At 40.1% G+C, this 22182-nt stretch overlaps 1 protein-coding gene across 6 annotated transcripts in view; it reads left to right on the top strand.

Annotated features, from left to right (window-relative positions):
• The window catches only part of whrna (whirlin a), a 214512-nt gene that overhangs the window by 90260 nt on the left and 102070 nt on the right, over positions 1 to 22182 (top strand). For all 6 annotated transcript variants that reach the window (XM_043720018.1, XM_043720016.1, XM_043720015.1 and 3 more), the window contains one exon: positions 18220 to 18428. In XM_043720018.1, the coding sequence (XP_043575953.1) occupies positions 18220 to 18428 (209 nt within the window). The remainder of the gene's footprint in view (positions 1 to 18219; positions 18429 to 22182) is intronic.

The raw sequence follows: 22182 nt of genomic DNA, 5'->3' as shown, positions 1-22182 counted from the left end.
CCCCACCCTCCTCTAGCTTATCTCTCCACGCTCCAGGCTCACTGCCTTTATTCCTGATGAAGGGCTTTTGCCCGAAATGTCGATTTCGAAGCTCCTTGGATGCTGCCTGAACTGCTGTGCTCTTCCAGCACCACTAATCCAGAATCTGGTTTCCAGCATCTGCAGTCATTGTTTTTTCCTCTAAGAGGTCTACTGGGTCACTCCTTGGCATTTGATCCAGCAGCTTTCTCATTGGCAGAGGCTCACTCACTCTAAAGACTGCACTCTGTAGCACGGAAGGATGTCATTCGGCTTTTCAATTATCATAGAATCGTTACACTGTGGAAGCAAGCCATTTGGTCCATTGAGTCCACACTGACCCTCTGAATTGCAGCCCACCAAGACCCACGCCCCTACCCTATAACCCTATATTTACCATGGTGAACCAGCCTAGCCTGCGTATCCCTGGACATATTGGGCAACTTAGCATGGCCAATCCACCTCACCCTCACATCTTTGGACTGTGGGAGGAAACTGGAGCACCCGGAGGAAATCCACTCAGACACAGGGAGAATGTGCAAACAGAGTGGAATTGAATCCGGGTCCCTGGTGCTGTGAGGCAGCAATGCTAACCACTGCCCTAAAGTATTGCAAATCAATTTTGAAGAGCGAGTACTTTCTACATTACATAGAATCGTAGGATTAGTTCCCTTCCCCAGCTATTGCTCCATAACCTTGCAAATTAGCCCTCTTCAAGTAAGTGCCCAATTAGTATTTGGTATACAGTTTGATTCCTCTACCTAAGAACAGATGTTTGGTTCACTCTCTGTTAATACTTCATCCCGAGTCATCTTCTTAGCGGTGTTGTTTGGCAGAGGCGGTTTGTCATTGCTGTCTATGCTTGAGGACAGGATGAGGAGACAGATCCCAAGTCTACCTCAGGAACAGCAATTGAACTGTTGCTATTGGTGTTATTCTGAACTATACTGTAGCTATCTTTTAAACTGAAGTATCCAGCCCTCACGTACCAAATTGCTCTTTGAAAATTAAAATGGAATCTGATTCTTCCCATTTCAGAAAGTATATAACAGAACTTTATAACTCTTTGTGCGAAGCAATTTATTTTTCTTATATCTCTGTAAATCTTTTGGCACCTGCTTTGTTCACTCCTGGCTGAACCTATACAATACAAAGACCTGAAAGAGCCAAAAATGGAAAATAATGTACGGAACAAAAGTCAACTGATTGTTCTGATGTACTTCTTAATGGCTAGGTGGCTGTTGTTAAATCAATCTGACAAAACGAGATTCAATAAAAGGGCTTTTTTCAGATATGTTATCTTGATATAACAGGCTGTTTGTAAAGGGAGCATCGAGATGGAAAGAGATTGCCAGGGATGTTCTGCTGAGCCCAAGAATTCTTGCTCACTGGTTTCAATAGCTGATAGTACTTGGCTGCTGTGCCCTATATTATGGTCAGTTTAACAAAGAACCCTAATTACAGAGCATAGGTTGTGAGTACAACTTCAATAATCTGTCGTCTAAACATTTGTCTTAAAAACTGGTTGCTGAGGAGCAGATTATACACTCTCTTCTGAAAGAATAGAGCTAGTTTAACATGACCTGACTGAAGTTTTAATTTTCTAAAACTCTACCTTGGTTTTTTAATAGAGGAAATGATGTTAAAGAGAATGCAAATGCACCTATCATAATCAGTCAGTTGGAGACATTTTACCAGAAAAGTGGTAACAAGAACATTGGATCAACTTGTGAAAATTGCACAGTTGATAATTTAAAGTTCAGGTTATAGAGTCATTGAGATTTACAGCACGTAAACAGACCTCTCAGTCCAACCAGATATCCTAAATTAATCTCGTCCCATTTGCCAGCATTAGGCCCATATCCCTTCCTATTCACACACTCATCCAGATGCCTTTTAAATGCTGTCATTGTGCCAGCCTCCACCACTTCCTCTGGCAGCTCATTCCATACATGCATCACCCTCTGCACAAAAGAAATTGCTCCTTAGGTCCCTTTTAAATCTTTTCCCCTCTCATCCTAAACCTATGCCCTCTAGTTTTTGACTCACTTACCCTGGGAAAAAAGACCTTGACTATTCACCCTATCTATGCCCCTCATGATTTTATAAACCTCTGTCAGGTCACCCCTCAGCCTCTGATGCTCCAGGGAAAACAGCCCATCTGTTCAGCCTCTCCCTAAAGCTCAAATCCTCCAACTCTGGCAACATCCTTGCAAATCTTTTCTGAACCCTTTGGCCATGATTTCTTTCTGACTGGGCTTATTCCAAACTTGCATGTCAAGGTAGGGAGAAGCAGTAAATCTCAGGGGACCTGATTCCAGGCTGGACCCGACAGAAATCACTCCCCGGCAGGTGGATTAGATTACTTACAGTGTGGAAACAGGCCCTTCGGCCCAACAAGTCCACACCGCCCCGCCGAAGCGCAACCCACCCATACCCCTACATTTATCTCTTACCTAACACTACGTACAATTTAGCATGGCCAATTCACCTGACCTGCACATCTTTGTGACTATGGGAGGAAACCGGAGCACCCGGAGGAAACCCACGCACCCGGAGGAAACCCCCCACCGGGAGAATATGCAAACTCCACACAGTCAGTCGCCTGAGTCGGGATTGGGGTGAGAATTTGTGTGGCTGAAGACAATCACAAGGAACAGTGCCTAACAGATAAGTGTTGAGTTTGTAGTGGGGAGGCAGTCTTATTTTGAGGGATGGGTAGTGACTAAAAAGCTCCCTCTGGTCCACATACAAACCTAAAAATAAAGTTAAACATGGCCTTCTTATGACCCATGATCAAGTTCCTGTCAGGTTTGGCCTGGCAATGACGGCATTGAATGGTCTTCATTTAAAGTAGCAGGCCATGTCCCACTGACATCAATGGAATTGTATCTGAATGTTAATGGAGATCACAGTGGCCAGTGATTGGTGTCCTGATAGTCACTGACAGGGAGGTCACTTTGGAGTGGGAACGGGCTGGACCAGTATGTCCCGCTCATCATTTTAACTGCTGTTCTCCACTTCTGCCCAGTTTGCATCAGGTGGGAGAGTGTTCAAACCAGAACCTTTGTTTGTCAGTTTGACAGAGCTAAAATTAGCTTGCTCTGGACTAATTAACAGATGGAGTTTTCCAACGGTGTTTGTAATCAATTCAATTGTCAATGATGATGAATTTTGTAAGCACCGAACCGAGCTGCCTGTAAGAAGATCCTGCCTGTATGCCTCAATCTCCTTTTTCTTATCTTGCTAATTCCATGCAACAATATAAAATCTAAAGTGCTGAATATTTCCACAGCTGTGTTATTACTTGTCGTTATTACTCGCATCATAGAAGTGTACAAAACATTGAGAGTACTGGCTTTATTGCATTTGTAGCCTAGCACATTGTGGTATTTCTGGTTTAAATAAATGAGTTTCTCAGGTGTCATGCTCTTAGATAGTGAGGCCTCACCACTCTCTGACAGGTTGACCTTAATTGTCCTCTAATCCTTCCACCAATTACTTTAAACCAATGTTCCCTGTCATTGACATCTCTGCTAAGGGAAATAGCACCAGGGTTAGGAAATTTTGTTCACCTCAGTTAAATCACCCCTCAGCCTCCTATGTTCCAAAGAAAGCAAAGTCAATCTCTTAAGCCTTTACACAACCACACTTCAACATTAAGGGCAATATTCTCAGAAATCTTCCCTGAACCCTCTCTAGTGCACTTCTCCATGTAATGAAGTGACCAGAACTGTGCACAATTCTCTAGTTGTAACCTAACTATTGTTTTAGACAATTCCAATAGAATTTCCCATGCCTCAGCTAAGAAAGAAAAAAATTGGATATGTTTTCTCAACCTCTTACGTATCTGCCTATAACCTGCCCTGTTACCTTCAGGCATCTGTGGGGTTGCACTTCACATTACCTCTGTTCCTTGACCCTCCCCAGCATTTTACACTTTATTATGCATCCCTTTGTCTTGCACAGCCTCTCTATATGTATTACTGCACACTCGTCCACACTGAATACCCATTACCAGGCGAGATAAGAGAAGTGCCCTCCACACCAAGGCAGTACGGAATTGAGTGAGGCATCAACGAGCATTTACAAAGCTGCAGAGTATGGAAATCAACGGAAAAAAAAATCTCTTTTGTTTGGAGTTATAATGAGCATGAAGGAAAATGGTTATGCTTTTGCAGGTCAACCATCTCAACCCCAGGACATCCTGAGGAGCTCCTCAGTGTAATGTCCCGCACTCAATCATCTCCAGTTTCATCATCAATGATCCTCCTTCCATCATTAAACAAGAGGTGGGGATGATCACTGATGAACAAATTTCTGTAGTAGTTGCAGCTCCTCATATACAGAAGCACAAGAGGATCTAACTCTTGCTTCTTGACATTTGATGGCATTACCATTATTGAATCATCAATCATACATATCCTGCAGTTACCATTTACCAGAGACTCAACTGGATCCTTCATATAAATGCAGTGGCCAGCTAAACAGGTCAAAGGCTGACAGTTTTACAGTGAGTAGTTCACATCCTGACTCTCCAAAGCCTGTTCAGCACCTATAAAGCACAAGTATGATGTAATATTCCTTACTTAGATGGGTGCAGCTCCAATACTATTGAAGAAGCTCAACACCGTCCAACAACTTGCCATTGGTACTCCATTCACCACCTTCAACATCCAATCCCTCCATTAATAATGCACAATGGCAGCAGGATATACCATCTGCAAGATGCACTGCAGAAATTCACTGAGGCTCCTTCAACATCTTCCAACCCTACAACCTCCACCACCTAGAAACAGATGTGTGGGAATGCCACCACCTTCAGCTTCATCTCCAGGTCACACATTTTCTTCATCTGGAACTATATTGCTGTTCTTTCCCTATCACTGTGTCAAAATCCTAGATTGTCTTGCTATTTAATAAGGAAAGATTGATAAAACTAGAGTTTCCATAGAGTTTCAAAGAGGTGATCTCAGTGAAACATATAAGAGGAGGACAGAGTGGAGGTACATAGGCTGTTTTGCCTGCCTGGTGACGAGCACCAGGGAACATCACCTCATTATGCAGGTAGTCAATTAATGACCAATGTGAGGAGGAAATTCTTCAGAGTGTAGTGAGTGTTTGAAATTCTCTACCCCAGAGGATTGTGGACACTCAATCTGAGCATGTTCAAGTCAGAAATCATTAAGTTTCTGGACACAATGAAATCAGCCATGATCTAATTGAAAGGCAAGGCAGTCTTGATGGGCTGAATAGCCTACTCCTGTTCCCATGTTCCTTCCTAATAGCAAGTAGATGTAGCTGTACCACATAGATTATGGCAATTCAAGCAGGGAAATCACCACTATCTTCTCAAAGACATTTATTACGGGCAATACGTATAGACTTAGCCAGCGATACCCATATCCTGTCAATGGATTAAGTAAAACACTTCTGTCCAACTGACCAATCTATAGCACTGCAGCCTACAACTTTCTCCCCGTCAACTGTATTGCTGACTTATGCATCAGCTACCAAATTCTTAGTCATGCATTCTCCATTTTAGTCTAAATCACTGATATATGCCAAAAAAAGTGAGGAACCAAGTTCTGCAAGATGTGGAACACCACTGTAAACAGCCTTACAGTCACAAATTATCCATTTCTGTATGTTTCTTGCTACAGATTCAATTTGGATACAATTTTCCATTTTCCTATGGTTTACGTGCACTTTTATTTTTCTGACCATATGCTTCACTAATGCCATGTGCAACCTAATCAAAAGCTTTGCTAAAATGCACATAACCTACATGTGCCATCTCATTAATTGTCCTTGTTATTTCATCATAAAATTCAATCATGTTGGTCATGTAGCTCTTCCTTAAAAAGAAGTCTGTGTTCGCTGTCATTGATTAACCTGCATCCTTCTATATGATGAACAATAATAAGCCCACTACTGAAGTTAGGCAGACTGGCCTGTAATTACTGTCTATTGCTTTCTCTTTTTAATGATGCATCATTGGCAGTTCTCCATTCTTTAGTCAAAAAGGATTGAATCGAGATAGTTAGCTGTTCTCTCTCCAACCTCCCCCTCAGTCTCTTAACAACCTGGGATACTCTTCATAAAAGACTGGTGGTTTAATCACTTTCAAAGATGTTAAATCTGTTAATATTTCATCTTCCACTGTGCTCACATCACACATTTCTCCTCTGCAACTACATTGTTTGTATCATTCCCCTTTACTTGTGAAGACAGACACAAACCATTCATTAAAGATCATAACCACCTCCTCTGCCTCCTTATGCAGGTTACCTTTTTGGTCGCTAATAGGCAGTATTACTTTATTTATTATTGTCTTACTATTCATGTATTTATGATAAAGTTTACTTGATTTTACTTGCTAATATACTTTCATAATTTCCTTTTCAATGCCATGTCGATATTTTCAATAACTCTTTAGACATTTGCAGACTTGAGCTCTCAGTATCTAACGGAAGATTGCCTTTCTTATCTTTCATATCCTGTTTGCTGTTAAGATAGCAAGTGGTTAAGCCAGTCAGTGAGGTTAATTGATTAATAAATGGCTAATTACAAAGAAGGAGTAGGCAGCCACTGATGGGCTGTGCTTGTAAATTGTTCTTTTAATCAGAAACATGGGTGATTTGGTGGTGGTAAAAAATATTCAGAGGGTGTGGAATAGCATCACTGGATAAAAAAAAGTAAACAGCGAACTGATAAGGGCTTTTTTGGTACAGTGGCAGTGTCCCTGCCTCTGAGACTATCTAAAGGCCTGTTCCAGAGTTGTGCCATCACATGTTGAACAGGTTGATTAGAAAATATCTGGAGACGAAACTGGTGTGCGGAAGGAGCAAATAACAGATATTGCTGGAAATTCTCAGCAAGTCTGGCAGCATCTGTGGAGAGAAAGCAGAGTTAACATTTTGAGTTCAGTGATCCTTCATCAGAAAATCCAGAGAGGCTACTAGTGATATTGTCGCTGGACTGTTAATCCAGGAGGCCTCAGCAATGATCTGGGAACTTGGGTTCAAATTTAACCACAGCAGATGGTAGAATTGGGATTCATTTAAAACTCTGGAATTCTGAGTCTAATGGTGACCATCATATCATTGTCAATTGTCAGGAAAAACCCATCCTCACCTGGTCTGGCCCACATGTAACTCCAGACCCACAGCAATGTGGTTGATACCTAACTCTCCTCTGGGCAATTACAGATGAGCAATAAATCCTGGCCTAGCCAGTGACATTCACATCCTGTGAATGAACTTTAAAAAAAACACCGCAGATGAAGGGTCACAGGGCTCAAAATATTAACTCTGATTTCTCTCCACAGATGCTTTCAGACTTGCTGAGGTTTTTCCAGCAATTTCTGTTTTTATTTCTGAGTTCCACATTTCTTTGGTTTTTTTCTTGTTTCAAGCTTTAGGACAGAATAATGAATAAACTCTATCCATAGGGAAATGTGTTCTGGTTTCACTTTCACTGACTGGGATAGACCCAAATTGACCGTGGAAGCAGATGATGGTTGCGTCAGGGTGAAGATTGGAAACTAAGAGTTCCTTTTAGCCTGAGGATTGTAGTTGGAGTTACTTTGAAGACAATAGTTGAAACCCAGTTCTTCTGTTCGTGATAAGTAGAATAGATTCAGTTGACTTGAAAATCTCGTGTGGTTTATTTGGTAGCTACAATTGAAGTTACAGCATGCATCCCCGACTTGAGCCTCTCTCTGTTTGACTGCACATAGCAGCTGCTTGTGCGGTTTCATCCAGGCCCTGAACTCTTCAAGCAATAACAGAACACACAGTTCCCGCCAATGTTTTGTAAAGCCGAACCTTACAATCAATGGAAAAAATGAAATCTGAGGCATAGTCAGAGTTTTATAAATTTAGAAAGCAAGATGGATATTCCATGGAGGAATGTATAATGAAGTTTAACAGACTAAACTGAAGATTGCATAAATTCTATTTGAAGATTTCTAATTCAGTGCTTGCTGCTAAATTGTTGGACTGTGCTAAATTGACTAATATGGATAAACTCTGAGCATTAATTGGAATTCGATTTTTAGAAAGAAGCATGCCTAGGAGAAAATAGATTACAAACGAGGAGTGAGAGTAGGTCATTTGGCCTTCGGGCCTGCTATCTCATTCAATATGATCATGCTGGATGTAACAGTAACTTCAACTCCACATTTGCACTTACTCCTGGTAAACCTTTCATCCCTTTTCATGTTAAGAATCGATTTATTGCTGGCTTAAAAATACTGAAAAATTCTGCCTCCACTGCCTTTCGAGGAAGAGTTCCAAAGATTCACAATCCTCTGGGAGAAAATAATTCTTCTATCACTATCTTCAGTGGGTAACCCCTTTAGTTTTATTCTATATTGCTCCCAATTTCTATTCTATATGCTCCCACTAGTGGAAACACTTTATCCAAATGCACTCTATTGAGTTCCCACAGGACCTTGTGTGCTTCAAACAAGTCACCTCTTGGTCTTCTATATCTCAAGGGAGAAAGTGAGGTCTGCAGATGCTGGAGATCAAAGTTGAAACTTTATTGCTGGAACAGCACAGCAGGTCAGGCAGCATCCAGGGAACAGGAGATTCGACGTTTCGGGCACAGGCCGAAGAAGGGCCTGTGCCCGAAACGTCGAATCTCCTGTTCCCTGGATGCTGCCTGACCTGCTGTGCTGTTCCAGCAATAAAGTTTCAACTATATCTCAAGGGATACTAGTCCTGGCCTATACAGGCTCTTCTTATTGAACAGCACACCTAATTAGTCTAGTAAACCTCCTCTGAACTGCCTCCAATGCATTTACATCTGTCTTTAAATGAGGAGACCAATACTGCACACAATATTCCAGATTTGGAGCAGATGTCAGAAGCTTTATAAAAAACTTTGAGAGAAAATGTTCAATCTCAATGGCTTACATGGCTCAAGTGGGAAATATCACAAAGAACAGAGGATTCAATGGTAGTGGCAATGTGAGACTGTCCAGATGCAGGTTGAAAATGTGAATAGAAAAGGAGAAACAATTGTAAAATGACCGGGGATAGAGGTGGCTCTGGCAGTTATCAGAGATGATAGGAATTGGGGAACAATATTAAAAGAATGAAGTCTTAGAATGCTGAGTATAGTCAACAGGTGTTTTAGATTTAACTCAAAAAGGCATTATGCAATAACTGCACACAACATATAACTTTTGGAAGGAGCAGAGGGTGATACTCTTCATGCAGAGGGGATTATACTAGTTGCAAAAAGCTTCAGCCCATTAATGAATGGTCTGGTTGAAGACTCATTCAATCGTGCTGTGTTGGACGGGGGAGGATTGATTAAACTGTCATCGAGATTCTTCAAGTAAAGGACCAAAGTAAGGCGAAGGAAATTGAAAGTTGTGTCAGTTTCAGGTTTGGGGATGACATGCTGAAATCACTAAATAGAGTGATGACTCCCTGAAACATAGCTGGGATAAACCACTTCACCAACACAGACATGATGATATTGATATTGAACAAGCTGTCTATGAGAAAACGCTTAAAGGAAATTGGACATGGAACATGACAAGGCGATTGTTTTTGGGGAGTCAGTGGATTTACAGTTTACGCCAATTGGATTTTATTGTTTTCATTTAATAAGGAGCAAATTCTCTAGTAAAATAGTAAGCAATTGTTTTTGTCTCAGGGTTTCGAAGTTTGAAGAAAAATATCTGATTATATGAAAACTGCATCAGCAATTTGCTCACATGTCCCTTGCAGGTTAAAACTTCAGGTTTGATTCCAAAGTGGCTGAGTGGTTCTTGACATTCAAAGCTCTTGGGCTCCTAGTCTGTTTCTTTGTGGGAAGGTACTTGTTCTGAATGCCTATTTTCCTTTCTTTGAATGCTTCTCACTAATTTTCCTTAAATTAGCTTTCTATTTCCATTTTGCAAAATTACACCCTAACTTATTAGAATTGGCCTTTCTCCAACTGAGAACCTAATCCTTATTTATCTTTATCCCTTGCCATAACTATTCTAAGTCTGATTGAATTTGATCTCACTCACAAAATGTTCTGCCACTGATGCCCCATACTTTAGCCACAGTGTGGGTCTAATTATTCCCCAGCCACTTGGCAATTAATATAACTACTGGTATTAGCACAGTTCCAGAAGAAGACACAGATTCCATCACCTATCCATTTTTCAACTGTTACACCTTCAAGCGAGAACTTGACATAAGCTGCTTTCTGATGTTTGGTGATGATTCTAGCTGGGAATAAGTATTAAACTGAAGATCAAACCAGAGGTGACCCAGCTAGAACCAGTTTGGGTAAATATGGTGAATTTGGGTGTGATTTTCCACTTCTAGAGGTGACAAGAATAATGATGAGTGTGATGACTCAATTAGGCAAGCTTCTAAATATCAGGTTCTCCCCATCGGAGATGACAAGATGACTTTCTCACCGTCAGGCAGTGAGAAGCCTGTCTACATGTATTTGCATTTCATTACAACTCACTGGAATTAATCAATCCAGCTACAAAGCTGAGAAGCACATGGTCACATGAGAAAAATTATCCAGGGCAGTGGCTGATATGGTCCCATCGACTACACTTCTTGCCAAATTTTAACTACTGTTAAGTTCCAGTTGCCAGCTCCAACATGGCACAGTGAAAAGCTGCAACAGCCTCCTCAGAAGACAGACACAGGACATGACTGATAGAGTACCCTTCATCATTCAGTTCTTCCCAGAGCGGAGAAACTACACCGTGTTCTTCGCAGCTATCAACATGTCATCAATGGTGACAAACATCTTGCCAAGACCATCCCTCCACTTCTCGCCTTCAAACAGCTGCCAAACCTTAAACAGACCATAGTTCTCAACAAACTACCCAGCCATCAGGACCATAACACCACACAACCCTGCCACGCCAACCTCTGCAAGACACATCAGATCATCGGCATGGATTATATCATGGGAGCACCACCCACCACATAAACGGCAGGTACTCTTGTAACTCAGCCAATGTTGTCCATCTCAGACGCTGCAGGCAAGGATGCCCCGAAGCATGGTACATTGGCAAGACCAAGCAGACATTACAGCAACAGATTAATGGACACCGCGCAGCAATCACCATGTAGGAGTACTTCCTTCCATTCGGGGAACACTTCAGCGGTCAAGGACACTTTATCTTCCGATCTTTGGGTAAACATCCTCCAAAGCGGCCTTTGAGATACACAACAATGTAGACACCAAGCAGTAACTGATAGTCAAGTTCCGTACCCATGAAGACAACCTCAACCATGATCTTGAGTTTATATAGTGTTACATGTAATCTCACTATACTGTTCTGTATTTGTAAAATCTTCCTTACTGTCGTTTTAATACCATCACCTTGATAACTTGTTATGATCTCAATGTTGGATTACTTGTTACTTTGGTTAGACCCCCAGCATCCGACTCTTCTACCGATTGTGTTATTCTACCTTTTTTTTTACTGTAATTATCTCTCCGCTTCAATTAATTGGATTATATTTCATCCCCTTCACTTACTGTTCAGCTGTTGACACTTTACTCACACCATCTGACGCTTTTCATCACCAGCAGAGTCCTCTTATTCAGCTTATTGACTCTCCAATCACATCATTTTTATGATCTTTTGATCTCTCTGCTTATAGATCTCTGAGCCTGTATGCTTCACTTTACCTGATGAAGGAGCAGCACTCCAAAAGCTTGTGATTTCAAATGAACCTATTGGACTATAACCTGGCATCATGTGACTTCTGACCTTGTTCATCCCAGTCCAACACCAACACCTCCACACTAAATTTTAGCTCCGAAATAGAAAATTTCAGCCTTTGGGTATAATTTATGTATATGTGCTTTTCAAAAAGGAGTGAAAGACCCTCAGCAAATGCAGAGTGACATTTTGTCAGTTGTCTGACTGATAGCCAACATGGTTATCATGTATGACCAGAATTACATGAATAAATATGAGTGCTGTGTTCAGGGAAATGCTTGCATACAAGTTTCTCTCATCAAGGCTCATAGATGATTCTGCAGTAAATCAATAGAAGTTATAAAAGGTTTGATAATGTATTGTCTCTCTTTGCTAAGACAGAGGAAGGAAAATAAAGTATTGAAGGGCTTGTGTTTGCAGTATTATTTTATGTTATTATGTGATGCTAAAGTGCTTCATATCTATTGAGTTGAAGTGTAGTCATTTTCAAGTTAACCACAAAAGCCAAACTGCATAAAGCGAAATACTCCAAATAGAAATAAGTGACCAGTCATGTTGCTTTGATCAGTCATTGCTGAGGAACAAATGTTGAGCAGCATGTTGGGAGAATTCATTTGTCTTCAATCTTTCAGATCTATTTGAATTTTCAGACATGGCCATGCTAGAACACCACGGGTGAATTAAACCTATCTAACAATGTAGCACTGCTTACACTGTGCCCTACTGTGCCAGCTAGACTAAGTTCCTGGAGTGGATTTGAATCTATAACATTCGAAAATGCAGCAGGAAAGACAACACTGAGTCACACAACAAGGACAAATATGAGGGATAAATGATCTCTTGCAATTCTATGAGGACATTTAGTATCAAATAGTGTTGGAATAAATACCATCTTCTTGGCAATCTCATGGGCCAAGGAATGCATTTGTTTTCATTGAAGGGCCTTTTGGCCAGTTTAAAACCTCAGCAATACTTCATTATTAGCATGAGGGATTGGAGCCAATTGTAACAAAATGCATCACACTGTCAACTGTGCTTAATGTCTCCTGGCCAAATGTGGTGCAAGGTTTGTCCTGATATTGAGAAACTTGGTCCGTCATTAACATTGTGAATTGTTGGCAGATTACTCACAACTCTTCAACATTTGTTGTCTTCAGTCTTACTTCACCACTGGCAACATGAACCTGGATAATGATCCAAAAACAAAACCTGAAACTAACACAGAAAATGCTGGAAACAGCACAGATTGTTTGGCAGCATCTGTGGAGAGAGAAACAGAGATATCGACCAGCTAATGACAGAGCTACAGAATGCCTGGATTGACCAGATTCCTTCTTGACCTCTCCAATCTCTTGAGCACAAGCAAAGACCTTCAATAAAGACAGTTTCACTTAAACAAGAATCATGAATCAGCCTCAGCATTTGATTTTGCCAGTGAACAAAATCCCACAAAAAACAGATGCTATCTCTGCTTTATTTACACTTCCCATCCATCACACTTTTGGGATTTGTTCCCTCAGTAGAATCCATTTATTGGCATGTAAAGCCAGAGTGGTGATATGTTGATTCTTCACTTTATCCATCTGTCACAACAAAATAAAATCACTTTGTTATTAACCATTTAATTAATGGCTTAAAATCTAATTTTTGCAGTCATCACCATTTTAGACTTGATTAAAATGACAGTGGAGACTGTATCAGGTTAAACAGACATTTTGTATTATCTTAGTGTTGTCTGCAGTCTGGGCTGAACTCTTCTATATTATCTACACCATCATATTGATAAACTGTTGATGATTTCTGCTGGGAATGCTCAAAATGCAACTTTCACAGAAACGTACTGAAGCAAGGGCATACTAAGTTTCGACCTGAAGCAGTTTTTATATAATCAAAGCTATTTGAACAGGCAGGTTTCAGTTTCCTACCGCGCTGTTTGTTGGAGAGTGAGGGATGGATCAGATTCTTGCAAAGAAATCGTAATGATCAAACAACATGCTGGGAACTTGCCTGAGAGAAAACATTTGCTTATTGCTAAATTACAATTATGTTAAAGGGATATGCTTGTCTGTATAAAGATCTTGTACTTTCTACAAGGACAAATTTAACTGCGTGGATGATAGGGAAGCAACGCTCTGCCTTCACAGTGCCATCGTAAAACTGTGGGTGCCTGTTTCCAATGGGAAAGATGACACACAGCATAGCGATAGAGCTGAGCTATGTTGCACTTCACACTGAGGTCAATAACAAAGCAATGCATCAGTGCTTAAACATGTGCTCAGGCTTTGTTCTCTGCAGCTTAACTTTTAATGTCAGCAGAGCGCTGGTAGAATTCCACCTCACTATAAAAGATTCAACAGTAGGTTTACACAGTGGGTTGCCTTTGATGTTTTTGACATTGTTTTCAATGGAGTTGCTCAGTGTGAGGAACAAGCACACCTCCAGGAGGATATCTTCAAGGGTTAGATTGCTTCCTCAGTTATGCTGTAGGTCATCTGCTGAAGTATATTGTAAACTGTTTTGTATCAGCATATATGTGGGGTAGTTTAATGGCAGCTAAGGCCTTATATCTCACCGCCTTGACCAATTTCTGTGGGGATCATTTGAAGAACTTCCTGATGGATGTTTTGATTTGATTCTGCAGCTTCTGCTTTTACCAATGGATTGTTTTCAGCAAAATCTCAGATCAGTTATACATTCGTTAATCTTAACTGCAAGGAGGCTTCCATTTGTGCCATTTTGAGCACACAGCAACTTAATGCACAAATCAGTGTCTGAGCTGTTACCACGGTAACTGCTGTTGCAGCGGTGCTGCCAACCTGCAAAAGCTGCAGTGTTCTGTAGAACAGGCCGGACTAATTTTTAACCCGTTGTGCAAACTTGTACCAGACATGTTCCTGAGTTATGTGACAAAACTGATGCACAACTCTTCTCTTTCACAAGACAAAAACCCACACATTTCATGAATGCCCTTTTTAAGCAGAGAAAAGAAGCAAACTATTTAACCTATTTTCCAGACCCATGTCCAGGCTTATTTATACCACATTGATTCAAGGTTTGCACTAATACTAAATAAAAACTGAAAGAACTGCAGATGCTGTAAATCAGAAACAAAACAGAAGTTGCTGGAAAAGCTCAGTAGCTCTGGCAGCATCTGTGAAGAGAAATCAAAGTTAATGTTTCGGGTCCGGTGACCCTTCCTCAGTTCTGATTTGTCTTCACAGATGCTGCCAGATCTGTTGAGCCTGACACCTGTACTGCCTGTAAACAAAGCAGATTTCAGATTCTTACAATGTGCCATATGTTATTGGAGAAGACTTAGAAACTCCATAACTTATTTATGTGGCAGGATGCCACAGAGACTGTGCCCCCACCTGAGAAGCTGCAAGAAATACAGTTAATGAAAGCTTCAGTATTTGCGTAAAATTGAGATTATTTCAAAATTCTGGGAACCACAATCTAAACCACAATGTCACAGGTGCCAGTATTGTTCATGAGGTTGCAATAGCTCAAATAGCTGTTGTATTCCTCGTGGCTAGATGTAAAAATGATGTACCTTTACAAATAAAGCCTTGGATCAGTTGCGTGCAAAAAACTTGAGAAAGCCTCGCCTGGGCTGATGACACCAACTGACTTCATCATGTTTGCATTGATTTATTTGTCAATAATGAGCAATAAAATGTGGACATGCTAAGTGTTAGCATCAAATATGTGTGTGTGTGTGCGTGTGTGCGTGCGTGTCATTCCAATTTTATTCTACATTTCTTTCGGCTCCTTCCTGTGCTGGGCATTAGCTCTGTGCCTGTGCCTGGGGCTGGGGCTGGGGCTGTGCCCAAGCTCCACCTTCAGCAACTGTGAAGAGCTGTCTGCCCTCCTACTGGGGAAATGCCCTCATTGCACCCTCAGAAAGTTGGCCAAGATTAACAGTGCACTGATAATCTGTTCTCAGTTATCTCACCAGCCTATGTTTATATTACTTTTAAAAATATATATTTGTGCAAATTGCTAAATCAGATTCATCAAATGATGTACCACAAAAGCAGGTCATTTGGACTCTTCATAGATTCATACAGTGCAGAAAAGGCCCTTTGACCCATCGAGTGTGCATTGAAATAGCTACCACCAAGAAAGCACTAATTCCAATTTCCTGCACTTGTTCCATATCCTTGAATGTTATGATATTTGAAGTACTCATCTAATTTTTTTTTAAAGGTTGTAAGGTTTTCAACCTCCACTACATTCCCAATCAGTGCATTCCAGAGTCCTACCACATGCTGAGTGAAGAAGTTTTTTCTCAAATCCCCTTTGAATCTCCTACCCCTTACCCTAAAACTATGCCCTCTCATGATTGATCCCTCACCAAGGGAAATAGCCCTCATAACCTATACACCTCAATCTGTCCCCCCTCAGTCTGCCTATCTGGTCTCTCCTTATAACTCACTTTCTCCATCCCAGGCAACATCTTGGTGAACCTCCCCTGTATCCCTTCTAGTGAAGTGACTGGAACTGCACACAATACTCCAGTTGTGGCCTGACCAATGCTCTGTACAACTCCAACATTACCTCCTTGCTCTTATACTCCATACCAGAAAGCAAGTGGCTCATACATCTTCTTAAATATCCTATTCACGTGCTCTGCCAACTTCAGGGATCTGTCAGTAATTACCCCAAGATCCCTGAGTTCCTCTAAACTACCCAGTGTCCTGCCGTTCATTGAATACTCCCTCACCTTGCTTCTTCTTCCAAAGTGGCCTGTATTATAAAGAAAAATACAAAAAGTCTTGTACCTCTGCCTTTTACTAGTAACCCTGTATTTATTTTGCTTTATTCCCTTATGAGGTCTGGGCAATGCGAGCTGGGCCAGTATTTGTTGTTCATCCCTAGTTGCCCTTGAGGCAACTATTTCCCTTTAAGCAGTTATTACAAAACTCACAAAACAAAATAAGTAAACGGTTTGTGTCATACTGGATGTGCTAGTTCTTTGCAGAACCTAAACCTTTGAAAGGTGCTTCTGATAGTAGCCTACGTTTTCAAACGCTGAAGGTTGGCAGTTTATGATCTGTGCATAGAAACTAACATGCATTAAAAAAAAAATTACTTTTCTAAAATGGAGTTATTTATTTTGAAGGGAGAGTAAAGACCTTTGTACAGGTAGTTGAATTGATACCTTAAGGATGCCAAGGTAATGCTTGGCCTTTGAAGAGATAATACACTACGAGCCCCTTTAGATTGGACTGGAGTGATTCTGGAAAGCAGCTCATCATACCTTCTCAAGGGCAACTAGGGATGAATAATAAATGCAGGCCCAGCTTGCATGGCCTACATCTCATAAGGGAATAAAGCTAAATAAATAACACAAATAGCAACACAACCCTCTCAAAATGCAATCAACATAACCTGTTGTTCAAATATGCCCTTTACATGCTCTTCCCAAATATTTCAGTACCCACAACATTCATGTTTTAATTAAAGGAGATGAGAACAAATTATTAAGCTACTTTATTTTCAAATGACAGGGATTACAGAGAGCAATTTATGATTAGACCCTTGTAATTGGATCAGTGCGAGTTGCCAATACAATGTCATGCTTCTTCAGATCAAATTTTATTTAAACTGAATGTTTCTAAGTATACTTTTGCAACCCAATCTTCTGTGTCGGACCTTATACCTGATGACAATAAGCCTGAATGTCAGTATACTTCTGCTTCCAATCCCTATGCTCTGTTTACAAATTTGTCCTAAATCAGAGAGTTCTTACCAAGTGTGGGGGAGCTCTGATGTCTCAATACAATTGGTGTGAGGTTAACAAATGCTTCCCATCTTTAGGGAACAAACTCAGTCTTAGCTCATTAACATTTTAATAATTTTAGATCAATGTGTCCTCTCTTCAAAATTGTACAAGTGAAATTTATTTGAAAACACAACCTTCAAATGTAACTCAATTTCAAAATCATTTCTACAGAGAAACAAAATGATAAAAAATCCCAAAACGGATATTGAGGTTGAAACTTAAACCAAATTATTTAATTTTCACAATAGCGTTTGTCATTTTCCCTCCTATTTTTGGCTTCATATACATGAAGAGTTTAACTCTGAGCTGTCTTTAGGAAGGTAAACGTGACTGATGCCTGATTATTTTCCCTGACAATCTTTTTACTTCCTTCCTATGGGAAGAGCCCTGATATCGATAAGATGCCTTCTTCAGGTGTCACAGCTTTACAGAGATCTTACCATGGATGATAGATGGAGACACGACCTATGTCTTGGTATACAATGGTACAGCTAAAGAGAAGCAAATGTGTTCTACAACTGTGACATCTAAGTGTCTTGAATTGAATATTTTACAAAGAAATTGCAACAAGAAAGGCTATCAATAAGGAATTCAGAATGTAATCTCATTTGGTACAAGTAGGCTTACAATGCTGTTTTGTACTGACTGCCAACATTTGATGTTTCCAATTGTTTGCAATAACTGTGGGGTTTCTCTTTAATAGGTTGGAGACCAGATTATAGAGGTGAATGGCAGAAGTTTTCTCAATATTCCCCATGATGAAGCTGTGAAAATTTTAAAGTCTTCACGCCATCTCATGATGACAATAAAGGATGTTGGAAGACTGCCTCACACTCGGACTGTGGTGGATGAGACTAAGTGGATTACAGGCTCAGAGCTCAGTGAGACAGCTGCCTTTAGTGGCTCTGCAGGGTAAGTCCTGCCTTTATTTCCTTAGCTTAAGAACAAACTTTGAATATCTCCACCTGATTAATGTTTCTTATGAGAAATAAATCTTTGGGCATCTAGGTCAGAAATGATCCATTTCACTTAAGCTGCTCACTATAATTTGTCTTCTCTGTTTATAAGATGTGATTTAAAGGTAACATTTATATTCCTTGGCCCTTTTTCAATGCTTGCAGCCATTTCAATTTTTTTTGTTTTTTAATATCTATTACACCTCCTCTCTATGGTTTCCTATGTGAGGCCAAGCATTTTTTAAAAATTGAATACGATCTAATTTTCGATCCTGATGTCCATCCATTTTCATTTCTCCACCCACTTTTGTAGCATTGCCTCTCCTCACTATTGAAGTTGCCTGCTCTGGGAGTATATGAGAGTAGGGTCTGTTGAAGGGATAGTGAAGGCACCTTTGAAAGCTAAGTATAATCTGTGTGGTGAGAGAAAGAAGCAGTATGTTTGGGGATGAAAGGGCAGCTATTGTGAGGGTAGGAGCAGGTGTAAAGTGTGCAAGTGTAAAAAATGAAAAGGAGACACAGGGAAATGTGAAGATGCATAATTTCAACACGACAGGAATTGGGAGAATTGCAAAAGCACCGTACAGATATCATGTTCACTGGAATGTTTTAGAGGAGTCTGAAACAACAGAAGATAAAACTTGATGGGGCATGGAAAGCTATTCTGGTCAAACAAACTGATCAATGCTTCAGTAGTGATTATGGTGCTATCTCAGTCCTTAAGTAGACAGTACTATGTTCTCATTAATGTGAGGGATACTGATACGAGGAAATGGAACCATTTCTCATTTCAGCTATCTAAATGTGTCAAGCACTTTCACGTGAAGTGTAACGCCACAAAGTGTCTTCTACTTTACTTCAATGACATGCTCCAGGTTCAATGTCTGAATGAAATTATTAATTTTTTTAGTGAATAACTATAGTGGTTGAATTGATGCAATACTGAATCAATGCCTTGCATTACTCCACTGGTCTCCGACTGGATTTACAGTGAGAAAGCAGAGAATATATGGTCAATATATTAAGAAAAGAGATTTCAAACTGTTCCATAAAATAAACCCAGCAAGATGGTTTTAAATCTTGAACCATTTGATTTTAAAAATAGAATTATGAAGCTTGGGAATTAAAATCAAGGAGGAGGATTATCTAAATATTTTAGACAATCAGTAAGAATATTATAAAAGGCGATCCAGCGTTGAAGGAGAATCAGAAGGTGATGTCAAGCTGGGGGAGCCAAATGTTAAATGATGTAAATGCAGTATCTCTTTTTTAAAAACTATCTGGTGGACATTGTCTATTACTTCAACTGAGGTATTAAAGAAAGGTAATCAGTTGTTTATTCATAAATGGAAGTATCTGTGATTGGAAAAATTACATTACATTCTCAGAACGTTAATGACAAGAGGTACTTGCATTATCCTTTTCCATTTAATCTTATCAGTCACAATCCACATCTGCATTCATTTCCTTCAGTCTTCACCGATCGCTGTGAACTATTTCTTCATTAAACTCTCCAACATTAGGTGCAGTGCCAATAAAACAAAGGGTTCCTTGAAATTTGCAGTATCTGAGTTTTCTGATTTGACTTTCGTTGTTGCATTTATTCTACATGTGGGAGCCATTTTATGCTTCATAAACTCAGGGATTTCTAAGTTTATTGTTTAATTAAATAGCTGTTGCACACAGAATGACTGTCATGGTTGTTGTTAGGAATGTAATAGGTTTTGAATGTCAAGAGCACTTGAGATCCCCACATTTATTGCTGTTGAACCGCATGTTTGATATCTTTGTATTATGGGAGCTAAGCAGTCAAAACCAATAAATTTTAGTTATTTTCTCTCGAGGGTTTGTACGAACAATCGTTGATTCTCTTCTTGGAACACATCTTTATATATTTTAACGTCCTGACCTCTTTTTTATAATTATTTCCAGGATTCCCAATTTGGGTTCAGCTGCCTTGATGTCATTTAAATTTATTTTCAAAAATATGGTCCACATTATTGTCAAATGAAATGGATAAGGATTTTGCTGATATTGTCAGTTTGAAGCTAACTATAACATTCCCCTCCTTCAAGAGAGAACTTTTTAAAACATTAACCTGATGACACTGAATACTTTGTGTTTACAAAAATAGCTTATTGGATACTCACAGCTTCAATGTTTTAGTTGAGTAATTCAAGGGATTTGAGCTTTGCTGCTTCTGACAGATTTTGTTACACTGGGGAAATGGTGTCAGCTGCCTTCTTGAATTGTTGCAGTGTAGGGGCTGTACCGAATTGTTTGGAAAGGAGTTCTAGGATTTTGACCCAGCTATGCTTCAGAAGTGAAGGGAGTGAATGTTAAAGGTGTTGGAATAGGTGCCATGCAAATTGACTGCTCTGTCCAGGATGATGCCAAGCTCTTGAGTGCTGTTGGATCGAGTAAGTGGAGAGTATGTCATCACAGTCCTGACTTGTGCCCAATAGATGATGGACAGTCTTTGGGGAGACAGAAAGTGAATTAGTCACCACAGAATTCTGGCAACTGACCTGTTCTTGTTGTCACAGTATTTATATGATTGGTCCAGTTCTTGGTAATGGTCAATGGTAACCAGAAAGATGTTGAAAGTGGGGGAATTCAATGACAGTAATATCCTTTAAGCATATGGCATTATTATGGTAAAGACAAATATAAGACTATAATACAGAATTGTCGGCCTTAATTTTTTTGTTTCACCTTTTAAAGTAGTCATGAAGGTATGAATACTTTAATGACACAATGATGGCCCAGGTCACATCATTGTATAAACCTTTGGTTCAATCCTTCATAAACTTCATCTATTTGGGTGAGGTAATGTCCACAGTCACCAATTTTAGTTTTCATTAGTGATGGATAAACAAATGTATTTGTGTTGGAGCAATAGCTTCCTTTATACTTTATTTGAGTATCAGTGAAATAATACACACAAAAAGCCAAATCATCTTTACTTTGCATAAGCCATATTTGGAACTTAAGAAGGATACAAACCCAAATTCAGTAATTGCAGAAAAGAAACGCCTCTAGCAAAACCATTGACCAGTGGTCTCCATACGAAAGCAAACTGTAGAATTTAGCCATAAAATACCCAAACCTAATAATATAAAATTGTCTTATTCAGTCACAAAGAACAGTGACCTTAACAGTACAGGGGTAATACTGAGAATGCTACATGGCTTCTAGTGGACAGGGCCTTGGAAATGAATATTCAAGGCTACACGTGCTATCGCAAGGACAGACTGACAGGCAGAGGGGGTGGGGTGGCCATGTTGGTAAGGGATGATATTCAGTCCCTTGCGCGGGGGGAACTAGAATCAGGGGATGTAGAGGCAGTGTGGATAGAGATGAGAAATACTAAGGGTAAAAAGACCCTCTTGGGAGTTATCTACAGGCCCCCAAACAGTAGTCTGGAAGTTGGATGTAAGTTAAATCAGGAGCTGAAATTGGCCTGTCGCAAAGATGTTACTACAGTTGTTATGGGGGATTTCAACATGCAGGTAGACTGGGAGAATCAGGATGGTATTGGACCTCAAGGAAGAGACTTTGTGGAGTGCCTCAGAGATGGATTCTTAGAACAGCTGGTGCTCGAGCCTACCAGGGAGAAGGCAATTCTGGATCTGATATTGTGCAACGAACCAGAATTGATCAGAGACCTCGAAGTGAAGGAGCCATTGGAAAGTAGTGACCATAATACA

Source organism: Chiloscyllium plagiosum, chromosome 30 (assembly GCF_004010195.1).
Source record: "Chiloscyllium plagiosum isolate BGI_BamShark_2017 chromosome 30, ASM401019v2, whole genome shotgun sequence".
Taxonomy (NCBI): Eukaryota; Metazoa; Chordata; class Chondrichthyes; order Orectolobiformes; family Hemiscylliidae; genus Chiloscyllium; species Chiloscyllium plagiosum.
This window is presented reverse-complemented; position numbering and strand designations above follow the sequence as displayed.